At 52.9% G+C, this 10,326-nt stretch overlaps 1 protein-coding gene across 1 annotated transcript in view; it reads right to left on the bottom strand.

The window, feature by feature from the left end:
• Positions 1–532: 532 nt before the first annotated feature.
• The window catches only part of dnah2 (dynein, axonemal, heavy chain 2), a 232,295-nt gene continuing 222,501 nt past the window's right edge, over positions 533–10,326 (bottom strand). The window contains exons 83-87 of the mRNA XM_078200892.1: positions 8,423–8,537; positions 6,462–6,638; positions 3,919–3,993; positions 1,916–2,066; positions 533–807 (exon numbers count right to left, since the gene is read on the bottom strand). Of these exons, the coding sequence (XP_078057018.1) occupies positions 653–807; positions 1,916–2,066; positions 3,919–3,993; positions 6,462–6,638; positions 8,423–8,537 (673 nt within the window). The 3' untranslated portion in view covers positions 533–652. The remainder of the gene's footprint in view (positions 808–1,915; positions 2,067–3,918; positions 3,994–6,461; positions 6,639–8,422; positions 8,538–10,326) is intronic.

Below are 10,326 nucleotides of genomic sequence, written 5' to 3'. Positions count from 1 at the left end.
CTGAGGCTAGGGGAGAAAAAAACCAGAGGGCATGGGTTCAGGGTGAAAGGAGAAAAGTTTAAAGGGAATATTAGGGGGGGCTTCTTCACACAGAGAGTGGTGGGAGTGTGGAATGAGCTGCCGGATAAAGTGGTAACTTTTAACATTTAAGAAAAACTTGGAGGGGTTCATGGATGAGAGGGGTGTGGAGGGATATGGTCCAAGTGCAGGTCAGTGGGACTAGGCAAAAAATGGTTCGGCACAGACAAGAAGGGCCAAAAGGCCTGTTTCTGAGCTGTAATTTTCTATGGTTCTATGGTTGGTTGGTTCAGTGACTATGCTGAATGTGAAGGGGTGATATTTAGACTGTCCTATCAGAGATGTTGATTGCCAGGGACTGATGTGTCACAAACACTACACCAGATTGTACCCACCACCGAGCGTTGTAAAAATATTTATTATTGTGTTAAACAATGCTTTTGATTGCGGAACTGGACTCCGTCTACACAAGGTGCATTGTACACGAGGTGCATTGTACACGAGGTGAGACGTTACAAATTATCCGACTGAATTACTCACTGTGACGATATATTCTCTTTTGGGTGCAGAGCAGCACACATTCCCACTGTTACCAATTGCTAATCAAAGCCCCGGGTGGAGGGGTTCAGACACACTAATAATCAAGGCTCAGTAAGAGCGCGGTAGCCCGTTTGATCCAGTGATCGGGGGGCTTGTCTCCAGCCTTCAGCTCAATCCCCACCACGAAGGAGGTGTGTCGGCTGCTCCCCGCTCGCTGGGAGTAGTAATAGCACGGACAGGAATAGATCCCTGAGGGAATAACGGGAGAAGTACAGTTAGCAAGCCTGACAGATTCCCAATCCATGGACAGCCCTTTAGCACATGCTGTGCCCCTTGAACCATCACTGGATGCCTCCCCAGTCCACATCAACGGGGCAAAGTAAAATGATTGACAGCTTCACGTTTTTAGGTGTCCAGATCACCAACAACCTGTCCTGGTCCCCCCCACGCCAACACTATAGTTAAGAAAGCCCCACTAACACCTCTACTTTCTCAGAAGACTAAGGAAATTTGGCATGTCAGCTACGACTCTCACCAACTTTTACAGATGCCCCATAGAAAGCATTCTTTCTGGTTGTATCACAGCTTGGTCTGGGGCTCCTGCTCTGCCCAAGACCGCAAGGAACTACAAAAGGTCATGAATGTAGCCCAATCCATCACACAAACCAGCCTCCCATCCATTGACTCTGTCTACACTTCCCGCTGCCTCGGCAAAGCAGCCAGCACAATCAAGGACCCCCCCACGCACCCCCGGACATTCTCTCTTCCACCTTCTTCCGTCGGGAAAAAGATACAAAAGTCTGAGGTCACGTACCGACCGACTCAAGAACAGCTTCTTCCCTGCTGCTGTCAGACTTTTGAAATGATCTACCATATATTCAGTTGATCTTTCTCCACACCCTAGCTATGACTGTAACACTACATTCTGCACTCTCTCATTTCCTTCTCCATGAACGGTATGCTTTGTATAGCATGCAAGAAACAATACTTTTCACTGTATCCAATAATTGTAACAATAATAAATCAATAAGAAGTCTCACAACACCAGGTTAAAGTCCAACAGGTTTATTTGGTATCACGAGCTGTTCCCTCATCAGGTGAGTGATGGGGACCTGGTGAAGGAGCGGCGCTCCGAAAGCTCGTGATTCCAAATAAACCTGTTGGACTTTAACCTGGTGTTGAGACTTCATACTGTGCCTCACCCCAGCCCAATGCCGGCATCTCCACCTCAATGATAAATCAAATCAAATCAAATCCCACTGTAAACCCCACTCGCCCTGCTCCCAATGGCAGCACTCAGCACCGAGCTGTACCACCTCTCCCAACACAGCACATCCCCCCCGCCCTCCATCATCACCTTTTCCGGATTTCTTCTTGTTCTCCACTGGTTTGAAGTGAATCGAGGGCATGGGACAGACCAGCTGCATGGGCTCAGCTTCCATCAGGCAGGAGTTCTTCTTGTCCCAGCCTGCGCCCTGGAGAAACATCCCCTTTACATACACACCGTCCTGAGAGAGCAAACACACAGCGGTCAGTGAGCAGTGTGCGGTCAGGCTGGGTATCGGTTATTCACAGTCAGGACAGCGATGCTGAGGAATAATGAACTCGGGCTCTGTTGCTCTCACTCTAACACACTTTGGGAAAATGGACAAACTGGACCCCAAGCAGAGACTCAGTTTCATCTTCTGCAGGAAGCTGTTCTTTGTCCACAGATGATTTTGAGTCCGTTGTCACAATGGCAACAACTCCCAACTTTTAAACTCATATTTTCTCAGAGAAGGTGCTGTTTTCCCACTCTTCTTTTCCAGAAACTAATCCAGCTGCTGGATGGATCAGTGCTGAGGGAGTGCCGCACTGTCAGAGGGTCAGTGCTGAGGGAGTGCCGCACTGTCAGAGGGTCAGTGCTGAGGGAGTGCCGCACTGTCAGAGGGTCAGTGCTGAGGGAGTGCCGCACTGTCAGAGGGTCGGTGCTGAGGGAGTGCCGCACTGTCAGAGGGTCGGTGCTGAGGGAGTGCCGCACTGTCAGAGGGTCAGTGCTGAGGGAGTGCCGCACTGTCAGAGGGTCAGTGCTGAGGGAGTGCCGCACTGTCAGAGGGTCGGTGCTGAGGGAGTGCCGCACTGTCAGAGGGTCGGTGCTGAGGGAGTGCCGCACTGTCAGAGGGTCGGTGCTGAGGGAGTGCCGCACTGTCAGAGGGTCGGTGCTGAGGGAGTGCCGCACTGTCAGAGGGTCAGTGCTGAGGGAGTGCCGCACTGTCAGAGGGTCAGTGCTGAGGGAGTGCCGCACTGTCAGAGGGTCAGTGCTGAGGGAGTGCCGCACTGTCAGAGGGTCGGTGCTGAGGGAGTGCCGCACTGTCAGAGGGTCGGTGCTGAGGGAGTGCCGCACTGTCAGAGGGTCGGTGCTGAGGGAGTGCCGCACTGTCAGAGGGTCAGTGCTGAGGGAGTGCCGCACTGTCAGAGGGTCAGTGCTGAGGGAGTGCCGCACTGTCAGAGGGTCAGTACTGAGGGAGTGCCGCACTGTCAGAGGGTCAGTGCTGAGGGAGTGCCGCACTGTCAGAGGGTCAGTGCTGAGGGAGTGTCAGAGGGTCAGGGCTGAGGGAGTGCCGCACTGTCAGAGGGTCAGTGCTGAGGGAGTGCCGCACTGTCAGAGGGTCAGTGCTGAGGGAGTGCCGCACTGTCAGAGGGTCAGTACTGAGGGAGTGCCGCACTGTCAGAGAGTCAGTGCTGAGGGAGTGCCGCACTGTCAGAGGGTCAGTGCTGAGGGAGTGCCGCACTGTCAGAGGGTCAGTGCTGAGGGAGTGCCGCACTGTCAGAGGGTCAGTGCTGAGGGAGTGCCGCACTGTCAGAGGGTCAGTGCTGAGGGAGTGCCGCACTGTCAGAGGGTCAGTGCTGAGGGAGTGCCGCACTGTCAGAGGGTCAGTGCTGAGGGAGTGCCGCACTGTCAGAGGGTCAGTGCTGAGGGAGTGCCGCACTGTCAGAGGGTCAGTGCTGAGGGAGTGCCGCACTGTCAGAGGGTCAGTACTGAGGGAGTGCCGCACTGTCTGTAATGCTGTGTGGTGGGAAATATTTTAAACTGAGACTGATTGATGCTGGGATTTCCTGATTGAAGTGCCCTGATCGATATTCCTGGCAGGGCCAAGCAGGTTCGCTGACCCAGTGATGTACCACAGCTGCTGTGTGTGGGATCTTGCTGTGCAGCGGTTAGTCGCTGTATTTTCCATAATGCAACATGATCACATCACATTAAAAAGTGCTGCACTGTTTGTGAAGTGTGTTGGCAGTTCCTGAAATGGTGAAAGGTTCTATAGAAATGCAATCTGTCTTCGTATCGTGGTGCTGCTTTTAAGAAAGTATTTGCCTTACCTTGGGATGCTCCAACAGATTGTTATCATCGACTACAGAAACAATAAATTCCCAGGAGAGTGAATCCACTGAGATCTGGGTGAGGGACAAAGGAGAGAAATCCTTATTATCTTCCTCACTGAATTAAACTGAAGATTAAATTATCGAATCTCACGTCACAGGAGCTCATCTCCCCCCTCTGGAGCTTTTCCCGATTCTCCTCAATCTGTGTCCCCCCACCTCTGGTGACCCACCCTCCTGCCACTGGGAAACACTTCCTCCTCATTCACTCCATCCAAACCCCCTCCTGATTCTGAACCCCTCGATTCAATCTCCCCCTGAACCTTCTCTGCTCCGGGGAGAACGATCCCGGCTCCTCCCAGTCTCTCTCCGCACGGACTGAACTCCCTCATTCCCGGGTCCCGTTCCAGTAAGTCACCCTCCGCTCCCTCGCCCAGGCCTCGACATCCTTCCCAAAGTGGTTCCCAACCTAATTCAGTGTCTCCCATTCAGTCCCTCACGCAAACCAGCCTCCCATCCGTTGACAAAGGCTCATCCGGTCTTGAAACGTCAGCTCTTTTCTCTCCTTACAGATGCTGCCAGACCTGCTGAGATTTTCCAGCGTTTTCTCTTTTGGTGGCAAAGTTTTATTTTGTTCCTCAGCTATTTCACCCCGGACATTCCCTCTTCCACCTTCTTCCGTTGGGAAAGAGATACAAAAGTCTGAGGTCACGCACCAACCGACTCAAGAACAGCTTCTTCCCTGCTGCTGTCAGACTTTTGAATGGACCTACCTCGCATTAAGTTGATCTTTCTCTGCACCCGAGCTATGACTGTAACACCACATTCTGCACTCTCTCCTTTCCTTCTCTATGAACAGTATGCTTTGTCTGTATAGCGCACAAGAAATAATACTTTTCACTGTGTCCCAGTACATGTGACAATAATAAATCAAATCTATGGGTGGCACAGTGGCACAGTGGTCAGCACTGCTGCTTCACAGCTCCAGGGACCTGGGTTCGATTCCCGGCTTGGGTCACTGTCTGTGTGGAGTTTGCACATTCTCCTCGTGTCTGCGTGGGTTTCCTCCGGGTGCTCCGGTTTCCTCCCACAGTCCAAAGATGTGCGGGTTAGGTTGATTGGCCATGCTAAAATTGCCCTTAGTGTCCTGGGATGCGTAGGTTAGAGGGATTAGTGGGTAAATATATGGGGGTAGGGCCTGGGTGGGATTGTGGTCGGTGCAGACTCGATGGGCCGAATGGCCTCTTTCTGTGCTGTAGGGATTCTAAGATTCTATGTACTCTATGAACGGTATGCTTTGTCTGTATAGCGCGCAAGAAACAATACTTGGTGGTCGATGGAAAATTTTCGGATTGGAGGCAGGTTGCTAGCGGAGTGCCACAGGGATCAGTGCTTGGTCCTCTGCTCTTTGTGATTTTTATTAATGACTTAGAGGAGGGGGCTGAAGGGTGGATCAGTAAATTTGCTGATGACACCAAGATTGGTGGAGTAGTGGATGAGGTGGAGGGCTGTTGTAGGCTGCAAAGAGACATAGATAGGATGCAAAGCTGGGCTGAAAAATGGCAAATGGAGTTTAACCCTGATAAATGTGAGGTGATTCATTTTGGTAGGACAAATTTAAATGTGGATTACAGGGTCAAAGGTAGGGTTCTGAAGACTGTGGAGGAACAGAGAGATCTTGGGGTCCATATCCACAGATCTCTAAAGGTTGCCAGTCAAGTGGATAGAGCTGTGAAGAAGGCCTATAGTGTGTTAGCTTTTATTAACAGGGGGTTGGAGTTTAAGAGCCGTGGGGTTATGCTGCAACTGTACAGGACCTTGGTGAGACCACATTTGGAATATTGTGTGCAGTTCTGGTCACCTCACTATAAGAAGGATGTGGAAGCGCTGGAAAGAGTGCAGAGGAGATTTACCAGGATGCTGCCTGGTTTGGAGGGTAGGTCATATGAGGAAAGGTTGAGGGAGCTGGGGCTGTTCTCTCTGGAGCGGAGGAGGCTGAGGGGAGACTTAATAGAGGTTTATAAAATGATGAAGGGGATAGATAGAGTGAACGTTCAAAGACTATTTCCTCGGGTGGATGGAGCTATTACAAGGGGGCATAACTATAGGGTTCGTGGTGGGAGATATAGGAAGGATATCAGAGGTAGGTTCTTTACGCAGAGAGTGGTTGGGGTGTGGAATGGACTGCCTGCAGTGATAGTGGAGCCAGACACTTTAGGAACATTTAAGCGGTTATTGGATAGGCACATGGAGCACACCAGGATGATAGGGAGTGGGATAGCTTGATCTTGGTTTCAGATAAAGCTCGGCACAACATCGTGGGCCGAAGGGCCTGTTCTGTGCTGTACTGTTCTATGTTCTATGTTTATCCCAGTATGTGACAATAATAAATCAAATGATTTCAATAGCACGGATCACTGGGCAGACATCCTTTTACCCGGCATGCTCTGAGGAAGAGACTTCCTGAGTTTTAGTTGGCTGTACAGTTGCCGTGTTTATCACGTGCTTCCGCTCGCCGTTCCCGAGTGCAGGCGTGTTCTTACCGTGTTCTTGCGTGCTGCCAGCTGTAACACGGCGGTCAGGAACCCGGTGGGAAAAGTAAATCCGGAAATCCAGAAGATGACAGGTGGGTGAGTGCTCTCTGCCCACTTGGCCAGCTGATCCACCCGGTGTACCAGGTCCCGTGTCCAGGCTCCAAGCTGCTTCATCGAGGGGTAGGCCTGAGGGACGCACAGATAGATGGTGAACCTTACCACAAAGGCTAATGACGGATTGAGGCCCGCGCCGGACCGCAGCGTGGGAGAACAGAACTAAAGCAGGTTAAACTCCACACCGCCAGAGGACATACCGAGCAATCAGTTACCTCCCAGCAGGAGGAGAGGTCATTCCACCCAGAACTCCCACCCAAAGACAGCTTCCCCAGTCTCAGCTCGACCGCTGCTGTCCATGTACCCAACAACCACATCCCCGATTCTCAGGGGGTTTGGCAGGGGCGATGCTGAGAGGTTGTTTCCCTGTGTGGGAGAGTCTGGGACCAGAGGGGATTATCTCAGAGTAACGGGGTCGCCCGCTTAAGATGGGGGTGAGGAGGAATTCCTACTCTCAGAGGGGAGTGAATCTGTGGAATTCTTTCCCGCAGAGGGCTGTCGAGTCTGGCTCGGTAAGTATGTTCAAGGCTGAGACAGAGAGAGTTATAATCAGGAAGGGAATCGAGGGTTACGGGGATAAGGCGGGAAAGTGCAGTCGAGGATTATCACATCAGGTCAATCATGATCTCATTGAATGGCGGGGCAGACTCGATGGGCCGAATGGCCTACCCAGGCTCTGAGGTTTTATGGTCTTGTTCAGCCATTCTCACTCTGGACATCACAAATCTGACACTCTCACCATTGGGTTTAAATCCCCTCCTTCAAGCTCGGTCCGTCTCTCCAGCTCCCACTCCCCCTCCCCCTCCCTCTCCCCCTCCCTCCACTTCCCTCTCCACCTCCCCCTCCACCTCCCCCTCCACCTCCCCCTCCCTCTCCCCCTCTCCCTCCACTTCCCCCTCCACCTCCCCCTCCACCTCCCCCTCCCTCTCCACCTCTCCCTCCACCTCCCCCTCCCCCTCCACCTCCTCCTCCTCCTCCCCTCTCCTCCTCCCCCCCTCCTCCCCCTCCTCCCCCTCCACCTCCCTCTCCCCCTCCCTTTCCCCCTCCCCCTCCCGCTCCACCTCCCCCTCCCTTTCCCCCTCCCCCTCCCGCTCCACCTCCCCCTCCCTCTCCCCCTCCCGCTCCACCTCCCTCTCCCCCTCCACCTCCCTCTCTTCCTTCCTCTCCTCCTCCCCTTCCCTCTCTTCCACCTCCCTCGCTCCCTCTCCTCCTCCTCCCTCACCCCCTCACAAGCTCCCTCTCCCCCTCCTCCCTCTTCCCCTCTTCCCCCCCTCCCCCCGCCCCCCTCCACCTTTCAGAGGCTCCTTAAAACCGCCCTCTTTTATGGAGCATTCTGATCACCTGTCCCTATGTCTCCTTGAGTGGCTTGGATTTTCTCACCTGTGACGTTAAAGGTGCTACACAAATGCAGGTGTTGGATGTCCTGCTGCCTGAACGGGGATGATTTCACCAGCAAGCAGGGGAGTGGGGAGAAGTTTCAGCGCTCACTCGGGGAAGTCACTGACTGGCTAAGAGACTGGGGAAGGTGCAGGGCAGAATGAGAGTGGGATCGAGCGTACCTACCTCTGGCTGGGAATTGTGTGCGTCTGGATGTGGGGCGGGGGGGGACTGCAGGGAAACGGCGAAATCGGGGCCACTTTGCGACACTCTGCCACAGTTTAAAAGATGCCAATACCCATAGTCCGCGGAACCAGCTGCTCACATGGGCGCTCGGTATGGTATCACTCCCCCAGGAATTGGGAAAACCGATCACCTCCTCCCTCGAGCTTAGAGGAGAGCTGAAAATAATATTGATGCTGTGGTGAGGTTTGGAGATTTACCACGGTGCTGTGAGCGAGGACTCCAGGTTCCCTTACCATTTCCCAAAGCGACGGGACGCGGGCATCGTGGATAGCGCTAAATATCTCCTCCAGGTCCGTGGACATGACCACCAGTCCTTGGATGGCCATCTTTAGCTCAGTGAGGGAGGTCCTTGGGAGAGATGATAATGTGTGGTCAGTTAAACAGTTAGAGAAACAACCAGAGCAACGCAGAGAGGAGCGGCAGACACAGAGACAACTGAGAAAGGAAACAGTGCGACAGTGAGGAAGCAAAAGAATGGGAGAGGAATCGGACCATTCCTGTCCCTGTCCTGGGAGTGTTTGATGGGGACAGTGTAGAGGGAGCTTTACTCTGTAACTAACCCCGTGCTGTACCTGTCCTGGGAGTGTTTGATGGGGACAGTGTAGAGGGAGCTTTACTCTGTATCTAACCCCGTGCTGTCCCTGTCCTGGGAGTGTTTGATGGGGACAGTGTAGAGGGAGCTTTACTCTGTATCTAACCCCGTGCTGTCCCTGTCCTGGGAGTGTTTGATGGGGACAGTGTAGAGGGAGCTTTACTCTGTATCTAACCCCGTGCTGTACCTGTCCTGGGAGTGTTTGATGGGGACAGTGTAGAGGGAGCTTTACTCTGTATCTAACCCCGAGCTGCACCTGTCCTGGGAGTGTTTGATGGGGACAGTGTAGAGGGAGCTTTACTCTGTATCTAACCCCGTGCTGTACCTGTCCTGGGAGTGTTTGATGGGGACAGTGTAGAGGGAGCTTTACTCTGTATCTAACCCCGTGCTGTACCTGTCCCTGGAGTGTTTGATGGGGTCAGTGTAGAGGGAGCTTTACTCTGTATCTAACCCCGTGCTGTACCTGTCCCTGGAGTGTTTGATGGGGTCAGTGTAGAGGGAGCTTTACTCTGTATCTAACCCCGTGCTGTACCTGTCCTGGGAGTGTTTGATGGGGACAGTGTAGAGGGAGCTTTACTCTGTATCTAACCCCGTGCTGTACCTGTCCTGGGAGTGTTTGATGGGGACAGTGTAGAGGGAGCTTTACTCTGTATCTAACCCCGTGCTGTACCTGTCCTGGGAGTGTTTGATGGGGACAGTGTAGAGAGAGCTTTACTCTGTATCTAACCCCGTGCTGTACCTGTCCTGGGAGTGTTTGATGGGGACAGTGTAGAGGGAGCTTTACTCTGTATCTAACCCCGTGCTGTACCTGTCCTGGGATTGTTTGATGGGGACAGTGTAGAGGGAGCTTTACTCTGTATCTAACCCCGTGCTGTACCTGTCCTGGGAGTGTTTGATGGGGACAGTGTAGAGGGAGCTTTACTCTGTATCTAACCCCGTGCTGTACCTGTCCTGGGAGTGTTTGATGGGGACAGTGTAGAGAGAGCTTTACTCTGTATCTAACCCCGTGCTGTACCTGTCCCTGGAGTGTTTGATGAGGTCAGTGTAGAGGGAGCTTTACTCTGTATCTAACCCCGTGCTGTACCTGTCCTGGGAGTGTTTGATGGGGGACAGTGTAGAGGGAGCTTTACTCTGTATCTAACCCCGTGCTGTACCTGTCCTGGGAGTGTTTGATGGGGACAGTGTAGAGGGAGCTTTACTCTGTATCGAACCCCGTGCTGTACCTGTCCTGGGAGTGTTTGATGGGGGACAGTGTAGAGGGAGCTTTACTCTGTATCTAACCCCGTGCTGTACCTGTCCTGGGAGTGTTTGATGGGGACAGTGTAGAGAGAGCTTTACTCTGTATCTAACCCCGTGCTGGACCTGTCCTTGGAGTGTTTGATGGGGGACAGTGTAGAGGGAGCTTTACTCTGTATCTAACCCCGTGCTGTACCTGTCCTGGGAGTGTTTGATGGGGGACAGTGTAGAGGGAGCTTTACTCTGTATCTAACCCCGTGCTGTACCTGTCCTGCGAGTGTTTGATGGGGGACAGTGTCGAGGGAGCTT

This window comes from Mustelus asterias, chromosome 31, assembly GCF_964213995.1.
Source record: "Mustelus asterias chromosome 31, sMusAst1.hap1.1, whole genome shotgun sequence".
Lineage (NCBI taxonomy): Eukaryota > Metazoa > Chordata > Chondrichthyes > Carcharhiniformes > Triakidae > Mustelus > Mustelus asterias.
The sequence above is the reverse complement of the archived record's forward strand: the minus strand, read 5'-3'. Positions and strand labels throughout refer to the sequence as shown.